The sequence below is a fragment of the Oncorhynchus mykiss genome, chromosome 25, assembly GCF_057628025.1.
Source record: "Oncorhynchus mykiss isolate SJ-2025 chromosome 25, ASM5762802v1, whole genome shotgun sequence".
In the NCBI taxonomy this organism is placed as follows: Eukaryota; Metazoa; Chordata; class Actinopteri; order Salmoniformes; family Salmonidae; genus Oncorhynchus; species Oncorhynchus mykiss.
In genome coordinates, this window is record NC_143046.1 from 31,375,259 (window position 1) to 31,399,459 (window position 24,201).

Sequence of the window (24,201 nt, forward strand, 5' to 3'; positions counted from 1 at the left end):
GAAATATAGTTTACACGTTGTCAACAAATCTAAGCCAACCCCGTCTGTTCTGCCCCACAGTTGCACAAGCCTCAGTTTTGTTGCTAAACAACCAACCCCTCTATGTGACCACAGTGTTTGGTAGTTTTGCAGTCGCTCTTCAATGCTTTAATAATGCACTGGAGAATGTACTATTGAGGAGAACTGAGACAAAGCAGAAATACATCACAGTGATTTCATTAACCCCACACTGACAACGGCCGTTAAACCTGATGTAGTGTTTCAATCATCGTCATCATCATCATCAACATCATCACTGCCACTGCTTCAACACAGTATCACCACGTCAGAACTAGGACAGAGAATTGGTGCATGTGAAGTTCATCTATAGGCCTTTTTATATGTGCCCATTAAATGCAGTCAACTGTTGATGGAGGCACATTGGATAAGTGCCATCTCTGTGTTATTCAAATACCTTTTCTTGACTTGCTCATGTACATGGTCTAGTACATGAGCATTCAACTCTGACCCCACGAGATGATAATTCATTGCTCCCAGCTGGCATCCTAGGTCTGAATCGGTCCCTGGTTGGAGGGGAAGCATGAAAAAAGCAGTGGGAACTGGCTTTCAGGTTCCACATTTGAATTTGATACTCTAGTCAGTGCATTCACAACAGTTCCAGGAAGAGAACGGAAGAAAACGAAAGATCATATATATATAGTTTTTATTATATTCATGTACACAGTGGAGGTGTGTGTCTGAACTGCAGAGAGAGGAAAAGCACATAACACAACCTGATCCAGACACTGTGCAGGGTGTGTAGCGGAGGAGTCAGAACAGAACCTGTTCTGACGGGTAGGGGGGGAGAAAGCTGGCCCTCTCCTGTGGTACACAGACATGCTTAAAGGGAGCGGGGTGAAGAGAATCAGTGTATTAGCATCACGATTTGTTTTTGTATTCTTGAACACCAGCAGAACAGTTCAGTGATCCTGAATGGTCGTTCCTGTCACTTTCCATTGTCCAAACGGCACATAAAAGATAGTGGCGGGAAAGTCTCGCAGCCTGACTAGGGAGAGGAGATCGGTCCACTCAGCGTTGCAGCGTTCAGGAGAGCGAGAGAGTGAGAAAAAAAAAAAAAGCCTTTCATCATCATATTGTTGCTGCGCAGAGTAGTCAGGCAGTTCAGTTCTGCCTGCTCATGAATGCGTGTCTCATTTGCAGTCCCAGCGTGCGTCCTCTCCCCTCCTGAATACCCATCAGCCCACTGGGCCAGCTACCTGCAGGAGGCAAGGCCCACCGGGCGGAAAAATGCTAAAAAGGGCTGCTTCACCTCTGGAGGTGCTGGGATAGAAAACATCTGATCATTATTCAGCACCATTTAGCATTATTTGGCGCTACAGCAAACAGAGGCAGAGACAAAGCATCACCGGGGATACACAGACAGACAGATGAGTACAGATGCAGCATGAAAACACTGTAACCATTGAGCATCCTCTGGCCTGACAAGAGTCATCCCTATGTCCAAGACACGAACACACCCACACTAAGTCATCCTGATGGCCGCTACACACTCAATACAACATGACATTGTTGGTGGTAATTACTTAATGAGTATGCAGTACAGTACGGTCAATTAAAGATGGGTGATTATTGAAGATGAAAGGTGATTATGAATGTGAAAGCAGGGCAGGGCAGGTATAGAGCATAGAAAACTGGTTGATCACACACAGAAACACTTTACACAGAAATGCTTCACACAAGGAACACTGAGCCTATGCATGAATACAATCAACGAATGCGTGTGTCACAGGTGTGGCGTTAAAAGGAGGAGTTTAGGACGGGTCGAGCTCAAACAAGCCTTTCTGCTTTTTGTTTCTGCTGTTATTTGTTTTAAACTAACAGAAACTCTTGGAATGCTGCTCTGTCCTCCTCCACTGTGTGTCTTCCTGTAGCAGCAGAGCTTTGTCGAGGAGTTTTGCGAGGCTGTGCTACAGTAGAGAGCTGATGCTTTAGGGCCCAGGGAGTGCAAAATAGATCAAGAAGGGTAAGCCAAGCTACAGCACTAACACTGATACAAGCCCGCAGGCCATGTCAGCTCTCACTCTCTCTTCCTCTCCGTCTCTCATTCTCCCCCTCCGCTTTCCTCCCTTCATCTCTCCCTGTACACGTTTCTTACGGAGTGTGTGTCGTGTGTGTCATTCTAGTTCTAGTTTTTCTTGCTTTGTTTTTATTTCACTGTCTGTCTCTCCGCAGTGAACAGTATAACCAAGCCATGGTGCTGCTAACATTCCTGTGTCAGGCCAATGATGGATTACAATGCTCAAGTCCACGGCAATCAGACACCAATGAACTGATATTTAACTGAGTGTGTGTATGTGTGTGTGTGTGTGTGTGTGTGTGTGTGTGTGTGTGTGTGTCTGTGTGTGTGTGTGTGCGTGCGTGCTTGTGTGTGTATGTGTGTGTGTGTGTGTAAGTGTTTATGATAGAGCTGTATTACAAGCGAACAAGAACGGTAAAATAATCCCTTCAGCTACCCTCCTACTCTATGTCAGTTGATTTAACGCATGGCTTCTCAACTTATTTATTTCAGCGATATTGATGTAAATGATTGGTATCCTTTTCTCCATCTCTCAGTCTGTCTGTTGGCAGTGGCGAGGTGTCAGCAGACGACAAACGGCCGCAACAACAATTAAAAAATAACAACAGGCCTCGTAAAGACCCCACACAGGCCTGACAGGCACATCAATCTACCACCTATTCTCCTCCCTGCTCTCAATTAACCCCAGAAGGAGATCTGTGAGCGGCTAGCTGACCTTGGTATTAATGATGCTCATGTTCTACGGAATGGAAGCATAGATCTTCATGTAAGCATGTTCCCCTTTCCTTTAGAAAAGAATGACTGATTGACAGACAATATGTGTAAGGGTCTGTTGTTCAGGTGGACAGTTGGTGTGTGTGTTGGGGTTATAATTTGATATTAGGGCCTGGGGAGAGATGCAAGATGCATACTGCAGACCTTCCGTCACTTCAGCCCCTCCCTAACCCCACAACCCCCCCCCCCCCCCCCCCCACCACCACCACCCCCACCCCTCCTTTCTTTGTCCACCACCATCTCCAACCCCTCCGGATGGAAGTTAATTTTACACGTTCCACAGAAATAGAGGAGACAAAAAAAAACATTAGTGTCAGCAAAAGATTTATAAGACAGAGGAAATATAGGGCCAGCGATTCTCCACGGTATGTTTGCGCTCGAGGGTCTCTCTCTCTGTCTGGTTCACTCTTTTTCTCTCTCCCTCTATCGCTCCTCGCCAACGATTTCCCCCCCAGAGCTCACCAGAATATGAAGGGCTCAATTCAATCTAACTCGCATTGCAGTATTTACGCAGTAGCTTTTTCCAATGATCAAGTTAACTGACAGATTGATCTTTGGTACTGAATAAAAACCCACAACTACTACCATGGCAACCCCTCTCACAGGTATGCTTTCACTTTTCAGAATTAGAAATGTGTGGGAACGGGATGAATATTGTGAACATAAGACACTGGTGGGTTTGAATGAATTCCAGCCAAAGAGTTCACACCAGATCACATTATCTCAATTGAAACAAGTAAAAAAGTGCAGAGGAAATGGACGATACACCAGAAACTCACTCCCTCTTTATCCCTTGTCTTCTATGGCTCTCTCTGTTTCTTTCTCTCTCTCTCTCTCTCTCTGTTTCTTTCTCTCTCTCTCTATGTGTTTCTTTCTGTCTCTCTCTCTGTTTCCTTCTCTCTCCCTCTTTGTCTCATACTCTCTCTCTCTCTCTGTTTCATTCTCCCTCTCTCTCCTTCTCTCTCCTTCTCTGCCTGCGAGTGTCAACCCCAGACGGGCGTCCACACCTACTGAGAAGATATTAGATTTTTTATTACTCACATTGTTTCAGTTTTTTTGATGATGCTGTTTTATTTGTATTTCTGCAGCTGTTTTTTTCTCCCAGGCCTGTGCTGAGTCATTTAGACACAGATAGAGCAATAAACCAAAAGCGCTTGCATTATGAACACCTGCTCTTTGCGTGACAGACTCGCCAGGTGAATCCATGTGAAAGCTACGATCCCTTATTGATGTCACTTGTTAAATCCACTTCAATCAGTGTAGATGAAGGGGAGGAGATGGGTGAAGAAGGATTTCTACGCCTTGAAACAATTGAGACATGGATTGTGTATGTGTGCCATTCAGAGGGTGACTGGGCAAGGGTATGTTAGTAGGTGCGAGGCGCACCGGTTTGTGTCAAGAACTGCAACGCTGCTGGGTTTTTCATGCTCAACGGTTTCCCGTGTGTATCAAGAATGGTTCACCACCCAAAGGACATCAAGCCAACTTGATATAACTGTGGGAAGCACAGGAGTCAACATGGGCCAGCATCCCGGTGGAACGCTTTCGACACCTTCTAGAGTCCATGCCCCAACGAATTGAGGCTGTTCTGAGGGCAACTCAATATTAGGAAGGTGTTCCTAATGTTTGGTATACTCAGTGTACATTCCTTCCTAACACTGACTGTAAGCACTTCTCCATCACTGGAGAGTACAGAGGTATGAATGGACAGAGTGAAGCTTGGATATACTAAAGCGCCATCGGACTCATGGTAACCTGTCACGTCTTCACCAAAGGAGGAAATTACTCACATATCATATATCAAGTCACTCAGTTTAACCCCCCTCTGTCACTGTGGAGTTGGTTCACCTCTATGTCTGTCATACACAAAAAGTCTCCATCGGGCAAAACCATCACCTGACAGTGGGAGGTGAAGCAAAAAAAAGAAAACAGACTGTACAAGACTGTCTCAAAAGGAAGAGAGAAGGAAGGAAGCAATAAACACTAGAGGTCCTTTATCTTCTCTTATTTTCTCCCTCCTCTCTCTCTCTGTGCCTTTCTCAGAGTCTCTGTGTCTGTGTGCAAGGGCCCCGCCCCTCCTTACCCCCAGCTCAGAGAGGCAGACAGTAGCAGAAGGAGCAGCAGCAGGGAGGGAGGGGGGGCTGAGGACATACGGGGGGACACCCCCCCACCCCCAGAACCCAGATTGGACACAGTGGCCTTCTCAGCATAGAGAGGGATCACGTCAAACTGACCCCCCTCCTCCTCTTCCTCCTCTTCCTCACTTTGCTCCACCTGAGATAGAGAGAGATATATATATATATTGTTAGAGGAGAGGAAGAGAGAATGAGATGAGGGATGAGTGAGGAGAAGAGAGGGGAGAGAGAGAGAGAGAGAGAGAGAGAGAGAGAGAGAGAATGGAGCGAGGGATTACAATGTGGAACACGGAGACGAGGGAGAGAGAGAGCGAGAGCAAAGAGGGGAGAGAGAGAGAGAAGGAGGACGGAGTAGAAGGAAGGATTAGGGGAGAGAGAGTAAAGGAGAGAGAGAGAGCTAGAGAGAGACAGATGGGCATGCATAAATTAATACTGATGAAGTCTGATTGATGCACGGCCTCTTACGAACACCTTCATCTAATCCTCTCAGAGAGAGAGATGAGGGAGAGGGAGGGAGACAGAGAGAAAGAGAGAGATTAAGAGATGTAGAAAACGTGAGGGAGAGAGAGAATTGAAGAGAGGGAAAGAGAGAAAGGGAGACAGACAGACAGCCAATGAGAGAGAGAGGGACAAAAGAGAGAGAGAGAAAGGAAAAGAGAGAGCGAGAGCGAGAGAGAGAGAGAGAGCGAGAGAGAGAGATAGAGAGAGAGAGAGAGAGAGAGCAAGAGAGAGAGAGAGAGAGAGAGCGAGCGAGAGAGAGAGAGATAGAGCGAGCGAGAGAGAGAGAGAGATAGAGAGAGAGAGAGAGCGAGAGTATTGGAATCCCCTTGGTCTAGCTCGCAGCTCAGATAATCTCTAGCTGTGTTGAGCATGCGGGGAGCAGAGGAGACATAAAGCGCTTCACTGTCACTCTGCTCAATGGACCAGACAGGGTTTAGCAGTCAGCCACCAGCGGTCACTCCTGTGGTCAATGGTCATTCCAGCAGCCTGTTGTCACTACAGTGGTCAATGGCCAGAGTGCTAGAGGTGTGTACTAGGTTGAACATTCTGTACTTGATGGTTAGTGTTCAGTCAGGTGGTCAGTGTCTAATCGAACGGTCAGTCAGTGGTCAGTCCATCTGTTTGTGGTCAAGCTGGCAGTGGTCAGTCCATCTGTTTGTGGTCAAGCTGGCATTGTTCAGTGCGGGGTCAAGCTGGCCTGGAAGTGGTCAGTGCTGGGTGGAGTGGTATTTTACTTTGCTTTATTTGATTGCCAGTTGTGTGATTAGTGTTTGGAGGAGCAATGCATGTTTCTGAGTGATGGTAATTCAGCTAAAGTGGTGAGTTGTTCAAAGTGTTGAGTAATGTTGAATAGTGTTCAGTAATGTAAGGTAGTATCGGGTAGTGTTGAGTAATGTTATGTAGTATTGGGTAATGTTAGGTGGCATTGGGTAATGTCAGGTTATGTTAGGTAATGTTGGGTCGAGTTGAGTATTATTAGGTAGTATTGGGCAATGTCGAGTAATGCTAGGTAGTATTGGTAAAGTTGAGCAATGTTAGGCAGTATTGGGTAATGTTAGGTGGCATTGGGTAACGGCAGGTTATGTTAGGTAATATTGGGTAATGTCGAGTAATGTTAGGTAGTATTGGTAATGTTGAGCAATGTTAGGTAGTATTGGGTAATGTTAGGTGGTATTGGTTAATGTCAGGTTATGTTAGGTAATATTGGGTAATGTTAGGTCATGTTGGGTAGAGTTGAGTAATGTTAGGTAGTATTGAGTAATGTTAAATGGTATTGTGTAATGTTGACTAATATTAGGTAGTCTTGGGTAATGTTAAGTAATGCTAGGTAAATTGGGTAATGTTGAGTAAAGTTAGGTAGTATTGCGGGTGGGTGGGGTTATATCCTGCCTGTTTGGCCCTGTCCGGGGGTATCGTCGGACGGGGCCACAGAGTTTCCTGACCCCTCCTGTCTCAGTCTCCAATATTTGTGCTGCAGTAGTTATGTGTCGTGGGGCTAGGGTCAGTCTGTTATATCTGGAGTATTTATTCTGTCTTATCCGGTGTCCTGTGTGAATTTACGTATGTTCTCTCTAATTCTCTTTCTCTCTTTCTCTCTTTCTTTCTCTCTCTCTCTTTCTCTCTCTCAGAGAATCTGAGCCCTAGGACCATGCCTCAGGACTACCTGGCCTGATGACTCCTTGATGTCCCCAGTCCATCTGGCCGTGCTGCTGCTCCAGTTTCAACTGTTCTGCCTACGGCTATGGAACCATGACCTGTTCCCCCGGACGGACGTGCTACCTATCCCAGACCTGCTGTTTTCAACTCTCTAGAGACAGCAGGAGCGATAGAGATACTCTGAATGATCGGCTATGAAAAGCCAACTGACATTTACTCCTGAGGTGCTGACCTGTTGAACCCTCGACAACAACTGTGATTATTTGAACATCTTGGCCATGTTCTGTTATAATCTCCACCCGGCACAGCCGGAAGAGGACTGGCCACCCCTCATAGCCTGGTTCCTCTCTAGGTTTCTTCCTAGGTTCTGGCCTTTCTTGGGAATATTTCCTAGCCACCGTGCTTCTACACCTGCATTGCTTGCTATTTGGGGTTTTAGGCTGTGTTTCTGTGCAGCTCTTTGTGACATCAGCTGATGTAAGAAGGGCTTTATAAATACATTTGATTGAAATTGGATATTGCACAATGTTAAGCAATGTTAGGCAGCATTGAGTAATGTTAGGTAGTATTGGGTAATGTTGAGTAATGTTAAGTAGTATTGGGTAATGTTAAGTAATGTTAGGTAGTATTGGGTAATGTGGAGTAATGCTAAGCAGTATTGGGTAATGTTGAGTAACATTAGGTAATGTTCAGTAATGTTGGGTAGTATTTGGTAATGTTGTGTAATGTTAGGTAGTATTGGGTAATGTTGATATTATTATCTACCAGTGGGCAATGTTGAGTAATGTTAGATAGTAGTGGACAATGGTGAGTAATGCTAAGTAGTATTGGGTAATGTTGAGTAATGTTAGGTAGTATTGGGTAATGTTGAGTATTGTTAGGTAGTATTGGGTCATCTTGAGTAATGTTAGGTAGTATTGGGTAATGTTGAGTAATATTAGGTAATGTTGAGAGATGTTAGGTAGTATTGGGTAATGTTGAGAAATGTTAAGTAGTGTTGGGTAATGTTGAGTATTATTACGTAGTATTGGGTAATATTGAGTAATGTTAGGTAGTATTGGGTAATGTTGAGTAATGTTAGGTTAGTATTGGGTAATGTTGAGTAGTAGTACTCACAGCGTTGTTACTGAGCTCATCCTGGGCGTTGCTGCTGAGTTTGTTCTGCTGGTCCAGGGGGGAGGGGCGAGGGGAAGGGGGAAGAATGCTCTCCACTGGCCGAGGTGGGGAGCTACCCATGGTACTTATGGATTTCGCTGTGAGACGGACAGATAGACACAGTACATTACATATTGTGTGCGTGTGTTTGTGTGTGTGTATGTTCACATGAGTGCATGAGAGCGAGTGTAGCTGACAATGTGACAGATTGATGGATTGAAGTGTCAAGTAGTAAATGAATTGCTTGCCGTATGAAAATTGCATTGATTGGTTAGATGGTTAATTGACAGGTAGGTGGATGTATAGACTCACCCAGACAGACGTTATTGGTGAACATGTTCTGGATCTTCAGGCAGTTCTTCCATTGGTTACCACTGCCCTCACAATTGCACCACAGGGCCACGTCCATAGTGCTGTTGCTAAGGTAGTTGGGGGTCATGATGGTGCCTGGAGGAGGGGGTCAAAGGTTACAGAGGTCAACTCCTACTACAAAAGGTCAAGTCCTACCGCTGGCCATCTGACGCCCCCACTCACCCAGCCCTGACATGACCCGATAACACCCTCTTGTCATCTTTATCACTCTCTAGTGATCCACCCAAATCTATATCCTAGAATACTCTTTATTCTCTCCGTCTCTCTCCTCCCTCATCTCACCCCTCTCCGTCCTTCATATATCTGCATCGCTCGTCCTCCTATAGCCTCATCTCTCTTACCGATGAGTCCGGCGTAGGATTTGAGGCACACTGTTCCACTATCTCTGAAACAGCCCGAGGGGGAGTGGTCGGAGGACTGGCAGTTATGCTGGAAATCAGCCAGTCTGGACCTGAGACAGACACAGACAGACACACAAACACACACGTACACATATGAAAATGTGAGCGCTTATAAGAGACAAATGTGTTTATGTGTGCGTACATGTTGTGTGTCTGACCTGCAGAGTTGGTCCCTCGTGCAGGAGCTCTGCAGATGCAGACAGTTGGGCTGTTCCCCGTCTCTCTCCTGGTAGGAACAGGAAGGGACGATGGTCTTCCTGCGTCTCTCCCCACACAGTTTGTCAGTACAGGGGCAGAACAACAACCCCAGGCTGTACTCCCCTGGGACACGCTCCAGGAAGCGCCGCAGCGCCCGGTGGCACTTCTGCCTGTTGCAGTGGTCCGAGCCTGGGACGGGCTTAGTGCAGGCCAGGACGTACTCAGACCTCAGGGACCCGCATTTCTCATACAGACCACAGTCCTGGGCTGCCTTCAGACATGCGTTCTGTCCATCTAGAGGAAGAGAGGAGGCTGAGAGAGAGAGGGGAATGGGGAAAGATAGAGAGGAGGAGAGATATAGAGAGGAAGAGGGGAGCGAGGGAGATAGATAGAGGAGAGAAAGTAGACATCTGGTCACTTGAGGGCTGTGTAGATGAGTTGATTGATTGGGTTTTGTAGTGTATTGATATATTGAACAGGAGTGCCTGAGGGTTTTAATGTAATGGGGGGATTGTGTCGTTGGCTACCTGCGGCCACTATGGAGGCCATGTGAGACATTTCCACTGGCGAGTCATCATAGGGAGACGCCTCCAAGTCCTCATAACCTACATGATCACAGAGGAGAACATCACATTGCAACCTCATCATGACAACATCGGAGACAACATTATATCACAACCCAACACCATGATATCGCATTGTAACCTAACCCTGACACGCAGGAGAGATCACCACATAATCTATGCATCCCTAATCGCATCATAATCTCCCAACACCACAGGAGACTGAATCACAAGATAACGGAACACGCAGGGAAACATCACATTATAACAGGGACTCGAATCAGACAACCACCATTTCATTATATTCACACAGCTTCTGCCAACATCATAATAACACCTACTCTTAAAATCTATCATGGATATATTTACCTAATAATAGGCATGTTGTTCCAGATTTGAAATAATTACATGGGTATGGGTACAACCTAAATATACATATTTTATTCTGTTCATATGTAAATCCCGGTCATTATTTTTCATAATGACACAGTAGGGGAGAGCACTCTCTCTGTTGTGTTAGAGTAGTGTGTAATTACCATATGCATGGTGACTAACAGGGCATGGGGAATAACTCCATTAGCTGTCATTCACCCTCATCGATGTGCGGACGGTATGGCACCCTATTCCCTACGTAGTGCACTACTTATGACCAGGGCCCATAGGGAATAGGGTGCCCACTATGTAGGGAATAGAGTGCCATTTAGGACGCAGGCAGACGAGTGGCCGTGCTTTGACAGTAGCATCACACGGTGGCTGTAGGGTCGGGTCACAGAGGACGGCTAAGGGTCCAATCTAGTCGTGGCCAAATGTTGAGTAAAAGAACCAGTGGTGCTAGAAGTCTATACTGAATCCTTACTTCTACAAGCTAGTAACAAACATACACATTTATGTCACACCCCCCCACACACACACACAAACACACACTTTTCCCTTTTTCACACACGCTCACATGTACACACACTCACTCTGCAGGATCCTGACACTCCAGTAGACTCGGAGGCAGTGCTCCTCTCTGCGTGCGCCGCGCTGACACTTGCAGGCCAACAGGGGGGGGTAGTGCAGGGCTCTCAGGGCCTCCAGGCACCCTATCCTGGCCTTGCTCCCCTGCAGAGCCACCTCCTCCTCAGACACACAGGACCGCAAGGTGCTGTACAACTCCTTGCACTGGGGATCTGCTTTACACCCACTCTCTGCCTCCACACAGTCCATAATGCCCGGGGGGAGGGGCGGCAAGGAGGTGACCACATCTAGAGGGGGGAGACAGAGAGGGGAAGGGGAGGGGGAGAATGGTCAGCCATCTCTACATTCAAAGACTCAATCATGAACACTCTTACTAACACTTGTAAGGCTGCTTCACGTGATGCGTTGTCTCTACCTTCTTGCCCTTTGTCATGTTGTGTTGCTACCGTGTTGTTGTCATGTGTTGCTACCATGTTGTGTTGTTGTCTTAGGTCTGTCTTTATGTAGTGTTGTGGTGCCTCTCTTGTCGTGCTGTGTGTTTTGTCCGTTCTTTTTAGGTTTAATCCCAGCCCCCGTCCCGGTAGGAGGGCTTTTGCCTCTTGGTAGGCCGTCATTGTAAAAAATAATTTGTTCTTAAATGACTTGCCTGGTTAAATAAAGGTTAAATAAAATGTTTTAAAAAGCCATATTATACGGATGACATTGTAAATGGTCCTCACAATATGGCAGCCAGGGAACCCACTACAGAATGTTGCTTTGGAAAGGGAATGTCCATTCTACAAATATATTTCTCAAATAACATATCCAGGCTGTATCACATCCGGCCGCGATTGGGAGTCCCATAGGGCGGCGCACAATTGGCCCAGCGTCGTCCGGGTTTGGCCGGGGTAGGCCGTCATTGTAAATAAGAATTTGTTCTTAACTGACTTGCCTCGTTAAATAAAGGTTAAATACATTTTTTAAAATCACTCTGTGCTACAATGTACAGTGCCTTGCGAAAGTATTCGGCCCCCTTGAACTTTGCGACCTTTTGCCACATTTCAGGCTTCAAACATAAAGATATAAAACTGTATTTTTTTGTGAAGAATCAACAACAAGTGGGACACAATCATGAAGTGGAACGACATTTATTGGATATTTCAAACTTTTTTAACAAATCAAAAACAGAAAAATTGGGCGTGCAAAATTATTCAGCCCCCTTAAGTTAATACTTTGTAGCGCCACCTTTTGCTGCGATTACAGCTGTAAGTCGCTTGGGGTATGTCTCTATCAGTTTTGCACATCGAGAGACTGACATTTTTTCCCATTCCTCCTTGCAAAACAGCTCGAGCTCAGTGAGGTTGGATGGAGAGCATTTGTGAACAGCAGTTTTCAGTTCTTTCCACAGATTCTCGATTGGATTCAGGTCTGGACTTTGACTTGGCATTCTAACACCTGGATATGTTTATTTTTGAACCATTCCATTGTAGATTTTGCTTTATGTTTTGGATCATTGTCTTGTTGGAAGACAAATCTCCGTCCCAGTCTCAGGTCTTTTGCAGACTCCATCAGGTTTTCTTCCAGAATGGTCCTGTATTTGGCTCCATCCATCTTCCCATCAATTTTAACCATCTTCCCTGTCCCTGCTGAAGAAAAGAAGGCCCAAACCATGATGCTGCCACCACCATGTTTGACAGTGGGGATGGTGTGTTCAGCTGTGTTGCTTTTACGCCAAACATAACGTTTTGCATTGTTGCCAAAAAGTTCAATTTTGGTTTCATCTGACCAGAGCACCTTCTTCCACATGTTTGGTGTGTCTCCCAGGTGGCTTGTGGCAAACTTTAAACGACACTTTTCATGGATATCTTTAAGAAATGGCTTTCTTCTTGCCACTCTTCCATAAAGGCCAGATTTGTGCAATATACGACTGATTGTTGTCCTATGGACAGAGTCTCCCACCTCAGCTGTAGATCTCTGCAGTTCATCCAGAGTGATCATGGGCCTCTTGGCTGCATCTCTGGTCAGTCTTCTCCTTGTATGAGCTGAAAGTTTAGAGGGACGGCCAGGTCTTGGTAGATTTTCAGTGGTCTGATACTCCTTCCATTTCAATATTATCGCTTGCACAGTGCTCCTTGGGATGTTTAAAGCTCGGGAAATCTTTTTGTATCCAAATCCGGCTTTAAACTTCTTCACAACAGTATCTCGGACCTGACTGGTGTGTTCCTTGTTCTTCATGATGCTCTCTGCGCTTTTAACGGACCTCTGAGACTATCACAGTGCAGGTGCATTTATACGGAGACTTGATTACACATAGGTGGATTGTATTTATCATCATTAGTCATTTAGGTCAACATTGGATCATTCAGAGATCCTCACTGAACTTCTGGAGAGAGTTTGCTGCACTGAAAGTAAAAGGGCTGAATAATTTTGCACGCCCAATTTTTCAGTTTTTGTTGATTCTTCACAAAAAAAAATACAGTTTTATATCTTTATGTTTGAAGCCTGAAATGTGGCAAAAGGTCGCAAAGTTCAAGGGGGCCAAGGCACTGTATTTGTCTTCGGGATGAATGCTCTGACACGGAATATGAAAAGTCAGTACTGTCCTCTTATATATTTAATTTGCTTGGATGTGAAGGAATTTTCATTGAGTGAATCTAAATGAATTGTGATGAGGGTTCCATATTGTGTGGAGAAAAGCCAGAGCTTACACAGCACGAGGCTTCATATTTGGAAAATACTTCATATTTTACCCCAAAAAGGTTCTGCATTATATTTTTCGCTGCTCTCCACTTTTATTTGTAAGCCAAAAGCAAAATGCTCCCTTGGTAAAATTCAATGGCTCACGCACAGACCTACACACACACACACACATGCCCTGAGAGAGACCTTTTTGCGTCTGGTTTATGCTGTGGGGGAGACTGAGGGGCGGAGCCTATCATAACTACAAAACACAACACCATACATCCACAGGAGGGGGAAGAGCAATCTGTCTGTGACACACGCACACAGACACCCTGCCACACACGCACACAGACACCCTGCCACACACGCACACTAGGATGAATGAAGTGGTTGAGAGAGCAAAAAGAGATTAATATTCAACAGAGCAGCAAATGTAAATCGAATATAATGAGTTTCATGAAATAGACTACCCGAGACACTAGGCACAGCATAGATCAACGGGAGAATGCAAATCGACTAAATGAAGTACAGTGAGGTGCATGTACGCTTAAACACCAGAGCACCAACTACAAAAACGAATGACCCAGGTCACTTAAAAACCTGGAAGCTCATCAGACTTCCCCCTAAACCAGTCACGTGTTGCCATAGACATCCCACGCGAATCACTCACTGTCACATGACGTCACATTGACCTCATCACCTTTCAAAAGGAGAAGCTGAGGGCCAGTATGTATGTGGTTTTAAAGACATTATAAATGCTCATGCACATGTTTACAGCCAAGTTATAAAGCATTACACCTATAAGGTTTAAGTAAAGTGTTCCCGTTTTACTTGTAACTGATCCTGGGCCAGTTCTGAGGTGTTGTTCATTAATTAAGGTACACATCTGTCGTTCTGCCCCTGAACAGGCAGTTAACCCACTGTTCCTAGGCCGTCATTGAAAATAAGAATTTGTTCTTAACTGACTTGCCTGGTTAAATAAAGGTTTTAAAATAAAATATATATGGTTAGGGATAGGTCATGGATTGGGAGAGCTGGCTCTAGATCAGTGGTTATGGGTGCAGTACAGTGCTATCCCAGAGTTCAGTTCAAGGAGCAGTGATGTCATGCAGTCCCCATGGGTACAGCAGAATGGGCATATGACAGGCTTCCAGTGAAGACACACCAAATCTCCCAGCCAAGGAGACAAAATCCGTACACACCATCTGTTGCTCCTGTGTTTGAGATTCCAAATCCTTGTTCTCAACAAACACACAAACGTGCCCTAGTCTCTCTCTCTCAATTCAATTTCAATTTAAGGGCTTTATTGGCATGGCAAACATTTACATTGCCAAAGCAAGTGAAATAGATAATAAACAAAAGTGAAATAAACATAAAAAATGTACAGTAAACATTACACTTACAAAAGTTCCAAAAGAATAAAGATATATTATTATTAATGTCATATTATATATATTTATATTTATTATATATTTATTATTATATATATTTATATATATATATATTTAGTGTTGTAGTTAAAGTACGAATGGGAAAATAAATAAACATAAATATAGGTTGTATTTACAATGGTGTTTGTCACAAATCTTGCTGTTTCACCCAATTGATATGGGAGTTTATCAAAATTTGATTCATTTTCGAATTCTTTATGGGTGTGTGTAATCTGAGGGAAATATGTGTCTCTATCATGGTCGTACATTTGGCGGGAGGTTAGGAAGTGGAGCTCAGTTTCCACCTCATTTGCACATAGCCTGTCTTCTCTTGAGAGCCAGGTCTGCCTACGGCGGCCTTTTTCAATATCAAGGCTATGCTCACTGAGTCTGTACATAGTCAAAGATTTCCTTAATTTTGGGTCAGTCACAGCGGTCCCTCTCTCTCCCTCTCTCTCTCTCTCCCTCTCTCTCTCTCTCTCTCTCTCCCTCTCTCTCTCTCTAACTCCCCTCTCCCTTTCTCTCTCTCTCTCTCTCTCTCTCTCTCTCTCTCTCTCCTCTCTCAAACCCCCTGAAACATACGACTAATAAAACTTCAAACGTGAAACACACACCGACCTTGGCTGTCCCTGTCCCTATCTGAACACACAATCCATATTCCAAACAAAATGTTTTATCAACCCTATCATCACATCTGTACACTAGGTATACAGCGCATTTGGAATGTATTCAGGTGTGCCTTGTCAAAAATACATTTGTGGAATTTCTTTCCTTCTTAATGCGTTTGAGCCAATCAGTTGTGTTGTGACAAGGTAGGAGGGGTATACAGAAGATAGCCCTATTTGGTAAAAGACCAAGTCCATATTATGGCAAGAACAGCTCAAATAGGCAAAGAGAAACAACAGTCCATCATTACTTTAAGACATGAAGTTCAGTCAATCCGGAAAATGTCAAGAACAAGAACTGTTCTTATAGGCACTTTAGTATTGCCAGCCTAATCTCAGGAGTTGATAGGCTTGAAGACATAAACAGCACTGTGCATCAAACAATGCTAAGAGCTGCTGGCAAACGCAGTAAAGTGCTGTTTGAATGGATGCTTACGAGCCTAATGCTGCCTACCACCGCTCAGTCAGACTGCTCTATCAAATATCAAATCATAGACTTAATTATAATATAATAAACACAGAAATACGAGCCTTAGGTCATTAATATGGTCAAATCCGGAAACTATCATTTCGAAAAACAAAACCTTTATTATTTCAGTGAAATACGGAACCGCTCCGTATTTTATCTAACGGATGGCATCACTAAGTCTAAATATTCCTGTTACATTACACAACCTTCAATGTTATGTCATAATTATGTACAATTCTGGCAAATTAGTTCGCAACGAGCCACTGTTGCATATACCCTGACTCTGCTTGCACTGAACGCAAGAAGTGACACAATTTCCCTAGTTAATATTGCCTGCTGACATTAATTTATTTTAACTAAATATGCAGGTTTAAAAAAAATAATACTTCTGTGTATTGATTTTAAGAAAGGCATTGATGTTTATGGTTGGGTACATTTGTGCAACGATTGTGCTTTTTCGCGAATGCGCTTTTGTTAAACCATCACCCGTTTGGTGAAGTTGAGGTAGGCTGTGATTCGATGATAAATTAACAGGCAACGCATTGATAACATGCAACGCAGGACAAGCTAGTTAACCTAGTAATATCATCAACCATGTGTAGTTAAGTAGTGATTATGTGAAGATTGATAGTTTTTATAAGATAAGTTTAATGCTAGCTAGCAACTTACCTTGGCTCCTTGCAGCCACCAAGTCCTTTTGATGCTGCACTCGTGTAACAGGTGGTCAGCCTGCCAAGCAGGCCATGCCGATTAATCGGTTGACCTCTAAAAGAAACCACTACTAAAGCACACCAATAATAAGAAGAGACTTGCTATGGCCAAGAAACACAAGCAATGGACATCAGACCGGTGAAAATTTGTTCTCTGGTCTGGAGTCCAAATTGGAGATTTCTGGTTCCAACCGCCGTGTCTTTGTGAGACACGGTGTAGGTGAACGGATGATCTCCGCATGTGTATTTCCCACCTTAAAGCATGGAGGAGGAGGTGTTATGCTGTGGGGGTGCTTTGATGGTGACACTGTCTGTGATTTATTTAGAATTCAAGGCATACTTAACCTCTCTGAACCACCCATCCCGGATCCGGTATAATATTCATCAGCAACGCTGAATAGCATAGCGCCACAGTCAAATAATATTACTAGAAAATATTCATGTTCATGAAATCACAAGTGCAATATTGCAAAACACAGCTTGGCCTTTTGTTAATCCACCTGTTGTCTCAGATTTTGAAATTATGTTTTACAGAGAAAGCAATACAAGCGTTTGTGTAAGTTTATCGATCGCTCGACAAAACAATAAGTATACAGTGCCTTGCGAAAGTATTCGGCCCCCTTGAACTTTGCGACCTTTTGCCACATTTCAGGCTTCAAACATAAAGATATAAAATTGTATCTTTTTGTGAAGAATCAACAACAAGTGGGACACAATCATGAAGTGGAACGACATTTATTGGATATTTCAAACTTTTTTAACAAATCAAAAACTGAAAAATTGGGCGTGCAAAATTATTCAGCCCTTTTACTTTCAGTGCAGCAAACTCTCTCCAGAAGTTCAGTGAGGATCTCTGAATGATCCAATGTTGACCTAAATGACTAATGATGATAAATACAATCCACCTGTGTGTAATCAAGTCTCCGTATAAATGCACCTGCACTGTGATAGTCTCAGAGGTCCGTTAAAAGCGCAGAGAGCATCATGAAGAACAAGGAACACACCAGGCAGGTCCGAGATACTGTTGTGAAGAAGTTTAAAGCCGGATTTGGATACAAAAGATTTCCCGAGCTTTAAACATCCCAAGGAGCACTGTGCAAGCGATAATATTGAAATGGAAGGAGTATCAGACCACTGAAAATCTACCAAGACCTGGCCGTCCCTCTAAACTTTCAGCTCATACAAGGAGAAGACTGACCAGAGATGCAGCCAAGAGGCCCATGATCACTCTGGATGAACTGCAGAGATCTACAGCTGAGGTGGGAGACTCTGTCCATAGGACAACAATCAGTCGTATATTGCACAAATCTGGCCTTTATGGAAGAGTGGCAAGAAGAAAGCCATTTCTTAAAGATATCCATAAAAAGTGTTGTTTAAAGTTTGCCACAAGCCACCTGGGAGACACACCAAACATGTGGAAGAAGGTGCTCTGGTCAGATGAAACCAAAATTGAACTTTTTGGCAACAATGCAAAACGTTATGTTTGGCGTAAAAGCAACACAGCTCATCACCCTGAACACACCATCCCCACTGTCAAACATGGTGGTGGCAGCATCATGGTTTGGGCCTGCTTTTCTTCAGCAGGGACAGGGAAGATGGTTAAAATTGATGGGAAGATGGATGGGGCCAAATACAGGACCATTCTGTAAGAAAACCTGATGGAGTCTGCAAAAGACCTGAGACTGGGACGGAGATTTGTCTTCCAACAAGACAATGATCCAAAACATAAAGCAAAATCTACAATGGAATGGTTCAAAAATAAACATATCCAGGTGTTAGAATGGCCAAGTCAAAGTCCAGACCTGAATCCAATCGAGAATCTGTGGAAAGAACTGAAAACTGCTGTTCACAAATGCTCTCCATCCAACCTCACTGAGCTCGAGCTGTTTTGCAAGGAGGAATGGGAAAAAATGTCAGTCCCTCAATGTGCAAAACTGATAGAGACATACCCCAAGCGACTTACAGCTGTAATCGCAGCAAAAGGTGGCGCTACAAAGTATTAACTTAAGGGGGCTGAATAATTTTGCACACCCAATTTTTCAGTTTTTGATTTGTTAAAAAAGTTTGAAATATCCAATAAATGTCGTTCCACTTCATGATTGTGTCCCACTTGTTGTTGATTCTTCACAAAAAAATACAGTTTTATATCTTTATGTTTGAAGCCTGAAATGTGGCAAAAGGTCGCAAAGTTCAAGGGGGCCGAATACTTTCGCAAGGCACTGTACTTAGCATCAGGTAACTTGGTCACAAAAATCAGAAAAGCAATCAATTAATTGTTTACCTTTGATGATCTTCGGATGTTTTCACTCACGAGACTCCCAGTTAGACAAAAAAAATCCTTTTGTTCCATAGAGATATTTTTTATATCCAAATACCTCCGTTAGTTTGGTGCGTTATGCCCAGGAATCCACCAGAAAGAGCGGTCACGACAACGCAGACAAAAATTCCAAATTATATCCATAATGTCCACAGAAAAATGTCAAATGTTTTTTATGATCAATCCTCAGGGTGTTTTTCAAATATCTATTCGATAATATATCAACCGGGACAGTTGGCTTTTCACTAGGACCGGGAGTAACAATGGTCACCTTTCTCTTTTGCGCACAACTCACTCTGAGAGCCCCCACCTATCCACTTACGCAATGTGGTCGTTCACACTAATTCTTCAAAATAAAAGCCTGAAACTATGTCTAAAGGCTGTTGACACCTTAGGGAAGCCATAGAAAAAGGAATCTGGTTGATATCCCTTTAAATGGGCAATAGGGATGCATAACAACAGAGAGGTTTCAAAAACATGGGCACTTCCTGATTGGATTTTCCTCAGGTTTTAGCCTGCAATATCAGTTCTGTTTAACTCACAGACAAAATTTTGACAGTTTTGGAAACTTTAGAGTGTTTTCTATCCCAATCTGTCAATTATATGCATATTCTAGCATCTGGTGTTACGGTGCGTGAATGAGGACCCAAAAGCGAATCAACTTAAACAGAGCTTCTTTAATTACCAAACATAGGTAGGCTCAGATGGACCGGCAGATTCCGACAGGACAGGACAAGGTTACAGCAAACATGACGGCAGTCTGGTTCAGGCATGAATGACACAAACAAACAAGAATCCGACAAGGACAGGAGCAGAAACAGAGAGAGATATAGGGACCTAATCAGAGGGAAAAAGGGAACAGGTGGGGAACGGGGTGAATGGGTAGTTAGAGGAGACAAGGGACAGCTGGGGGAAAGCGGGGGAGAAAAGGTAACCTAACACGACCAGCAGAGGGAGACAGGGTGAAGGGAAAGGACAGAGACAAGACAACATGACAGTACATGACAGTACCCCCCCACTCACCGAGCGCCTCCTGGCGCACTCGAGGAGGAAACCTGGCGGCAACGGAGGAAATCATCAATCAGCGCACGGTCCAGCACGTCCCGAGAGGGAACCCAACTCCTCTCCTCAGGACCGTACCCCTCCCAGTCAACTAGGTACTGATGACCACGGCCCCGAGGACGCATGTCCAAGATTTTACGGACCCTGTAGATAGGTGCGCCCTCGACAAGGATGGGGGGGGGGGGGGGAAGACGAGCGGGGGCGCGAAGAACGGGCTTAACACAGGAGACATGGAAGACCGGGTGGACGCGACGAAGATATCGCGGAAGAAGAAGTCGCACTGCGACAGGATTAATGACCTGAGAGATACGGAATGGACCAATGAACCGCGGGGTCAACTTGCGAGAAGCCGTCTTAAGGGGAAGGTTCTGAGTGGAGAGCCAAACTCTCTGACCGCGACAATATCTAGGGCTCTTCGTTCTACGCTTATTAGCAGCTCTCACAGTCTGCGCCCTATAACGGCAAAGTGCAGACCTGACCCTCTTCCAGGTGCGCTCGCAACGTTGGACAAAAGCCTGAGCGGAGGGGACGCTGGACTCGGCGAACTGAGATGAGAACAACGGAGGCTGGTACCCGAGGCTACTCTGAAAAGGAGATAGCCCGGTCGCAGACGAAGGAAGCGAGTTGTGGGCGTATTCTGCCCAGGGGAGCTGTTCTGACCAAGACGCAGGGTTGCGAAAAGAAAGACTGCGTAAGATGCGACCAATAGTCTGATTGGCCCGTTCTGCTTGACCGTTAGACTGGGGGTGAAAGCCGGAAGAGAGACTGACGGAAGCCCCAATCAAACGGCAAAACTCCCTCCAAAATTGAGACGTGAATTGCGGACCTCTGTCCGAAACGACGTCTGACGGAAGGCCATGAATTCTGAAAACATTCTCGATGATGATTTGTGCCGTCTCTTTAGCAGAAGGAAGCTTAGCAAGGGGAATGAAATGAGCCGCCTTAGAGAACCTATCGACAACCGTAAGAATAACAGTCTTCCCCGCTGACGAAGGCAGTCCGGTGACAAAATCTAAGGCGATGTGAGACCACGGTCGAGAGGGAATAGGAAGCGGCCTGAGACGGCCGGCAGGAGGAGAGTTACCGGACTTAGTCTGCGCGCAGACCGAACAAGCAGCCACGAAACGACGCGTGTCATGCTCCCGGGTGGGCCACCAGAAACGCTGGCGAATGGAAGCAAGCGTACCCCGAACGCCAGGGTGGCCGGCTAACTTGGCAGAGTGAGCCCACTGAAGAACGGCCAGACGAGTAGGAACGGGAACGAAAAGAAGGTTCCTAGGACAAGCGCGCGGCGACGGAGTTTGAGTGAGTGCTTGCTTTACCTGCCTCTCAATTCCCCAGACAGTCAACCCGACAACACGCCCCTCAGGGAGAATCCCCTCGGGGTCAGTGGAGGCTACTGAAGAACTGAAGAGACGAGACAAAGCATCAGGCTTGGTGTTCTTAGAGCCCGGACGATAAGAAATCACGAACTCGAAACGAGCGAAAAACAGCGCCCAACGCGCCTGACGCGCATTAAGTCGTTTGGCAGAACGGATGTACTCAAGGTTCCTATGGTCAGTCCAAACGACAAAAGGAACGGTCGCCCCCTCCAACCACTGTCGCCATTCGCCTAGGGCTAACCGGATGGCGAGCAGTTCGCGGTTACCCACATCATAGTTACGTTCCGACGGCGACAGGCGATGAGAAAAATACGCGCATGGGTGGACCTTGTCGTCAGAGAGGGAGCGCTGAGAAAGGATGGCTCCCACTCCCACCTCTGACGCGTCAACCTCGACAACGAACTGTCTAGAGACGTCAGGTGTAACAAGGATAGGAGCGGATGTAAAACGATTCTTGAGGAGATCAAAAGCTTCCTGGGCGGAAACGGACCACTTAAAGCACGTCTTGACAGAAGTAAGGGCTGTGAGAGGAGCTGCCACCTGACCGAAATTACGGATGAAACGACGATAGAAGTTCGCGAAGCCGAGAAAGCGCTGCAGCTCGACGCGTGACTTAGGGACGGGCCAATCAATGACAGCTTGGACCTTAGCGGGATCCATCTTAATGCCTTCAGCGGAAATAACAGAACCGAGAAATGTGACGGAGGAGGCATGAAAAGTGCACTTCTCAGCCTTCACAAAAAGACAATTCTCTAAAAGGCGCTGGAGGACACGTCGAACGTGCTGAACATGAATCTGGAGTGACGGTGAAAAAATCAGGATATCGTCAAGGTAAACGAAAACAAAGATGTTCAGCATGTCTCTCAGGACATCATTGACTAATGCCTGAAAGACAGCTGGAGCGTTAGCGAGGCCGAAAGGAAGAACCCGGTATTCAAAGTGCCCTAACGGAGTGTTAAACGCCGTCTTCCACTCGTCCCCCTCCCTGATGCGCACGAGATGGTAAGCGTTACGAAGGTCCAACTTAGTGAAAAACCTGGCTCCCTGCAGGATCTCGAAGGCTGAAGACATAAGAGGAAGCGGATAACGATTCTTCACTGTTATGTCATTCAGCCCTCGATAATCTATGCAGGGGCGCAGAGACCCGTCCTTCTTCTTGACAAAAAAAAACCCCGCTCCGGCGGGAGAGGAGGAGGGGACTATGGTACCGGCGTCAAGAGCTACAGACAAATAATCCTCGAGAGCCTTACGTTCGGGAGCCGACAGAGAGTATAGTCTACCCCGGGGGGGGGGTGGTTCCCGGAAGGAGATCAATACTACAATCATACGACCGGTGTGGAGGAAGAGAGGTGGCCCTGGACCGACTGAACACCGTGCGCAGATCGTGATATTCCTCCGGCACCCCTGTCAAATCACCAGGCTCCTCCTGTGAAGAAGAGACAGAGGAAACAGGAGGGATAGCAGACATTAAACATTTCACATGACAAGAGACGTTCCAGGAGAGGATAGAATTACTAGACCAATTAATGGAAGGATTATGACAAACTAGCCAGGGATGGCCCAAAACAACAGGTGTAAAAGGTGAACGAAAAATTAAAAAAGAAATGGTTTCACTATGATTACCAGAAACAGTGAGGGTTAAAGGTAGCGTCTCACGCTGAATCCTGGGGAGAGGACTACCATCCAGGGCGAACAAGGCCGTGGGCTCCTTTAACTGTCTGAGAGGAATGTCATGTTCCCGAGCCCAGGTCTCGTCCATAAAACAGCCCTCCGCCCCAGAGTCTATTAAGGCACTGCAGGAAGCTGACGAACCGGTCCAGCGTAGATGGACCGACAAGGTAGTGCAGGATCTTGAAGGAGAGACAGGAGTAGTAGCGCTCACCAGTAGCCCTCCGCTTACTGACGAGCTCTGGCCTTTTACTGGACATGAAGTGACAAAATGACCAGCGGAACCGCAATAGAGACAGAGGCGGTTGGTGATTCTCCGTTCCCTCTCCTTAGTCGAGATGCGGATACCTCCCAGCTGCATGGGCTCAGCACCCGAGCCGGCAGAGGAAGATGGTAGTGATGCGGAGAGGGAGGCGACGGAGAGCGCGAGCTCCTTTCCACGAGCTCGGTGACGAAGATCAACCCGTCGCTCAATGCGAATAGCGAGTTCAATCAAGGAATCCACGCTGGAAGGAACCTCCCGGGAGAGAATCTCATCCTTTACCTCTGCGCGGAAACCCTCCAGAAGACGAGCGAGCAAGGCCGGCTCGTTCCAGCCACTGGAGACAGCAAGAGTGCGAAACTCAATAGAGTAGTCTGTTATGGATCGATTGCCTTGACATAGGGAAGACAGGGCCCTGGAAGCCTCCTCCCCAAAAACAGATCGATCAAAAACCCGTATCATCTCCTGTTTAAAGTCTTGATACTGGTTAGTACACTCAGCCCTTGCCTCCCAGATTGCCGTGCCCCACTCACGAGCCCGTCCAATAAGGAGAGATATGACGTAGGCGACACGAGCAGTGCTCCTGGAGTAAGTGTTGGGCTGGAGAGAAAACACAATATCACACTGGGTGAGGAACGAGCGGCATTCAGTGGGCTCCCCAGAGTAACACGGCGGGTTATTGATTCTGGGCTCCGGAGATTCGAAAGCCCTGGAAGTGGCCGGTGGATCGAGGCGGAGATGGTGAACCTGTTCTGTGAGGTTGGAGACTTGGGTGGCCAGGGT

The 24,201-nt window shown here is 45.8% G+C and overlaps 1 protein-coding gene and 1 long non-coding RNA gene across 2 annotated transcripts in view; one reads left to right on the forward strand and one right to left on the reverse strand.

Moving 5' to 3' along the window:
• Positions 1-686: 686 nt before the first annotated feature.
• Positions 687-24,201, reverse strand: part of LOC110504996 (GDNF family receptor alpha-4-like) — a 28,680-nt gene continuing 5,165 nt past the window's right edge. The window contains exons 2-8 of the mRNA XM_021583922.3: positions 10,798-11,079; positions 9,797-9,874; positions 9,230-9,581; positions 9,012-9,121; positions 8,611-8,745; positions 8,260-8,396; positions 687-5,125 (exon numbers count right to left, since the gene is read on the reverse strand). Of these exons, the coding sequence (XP_021439597.3) occupies positions 4,931-5,125; positions 8,260-8,396; positions 8,611-8,745; positions 9,012-9,121; positions 9,230-9,581; positions 9,797-9,874; positions 10,798-11,079 (1,289 nt within the window). The 3' untranslated portion in view covers positions 687-4,930. The remainder of the gene's footprint in view (positions 5,126-8,259; positions 8,397-8,610; positions 8,746-9,011; positions 9,122-9,229; positions 9,582-9,796; positions 9,875-10,797; positions 11,080-24,201) is intronic.
• LOC149971785 (uncharacterized) lies at positions 5,475-11,474 on the forward strand. Its single transcript, XR_016491667.1, has 2 exons — positions 5,475-6,012; positions 7,116-11,474. It is a non-coding gene; the product is annotated as an uncharacterized LOC149971785 (long non-coding RNA).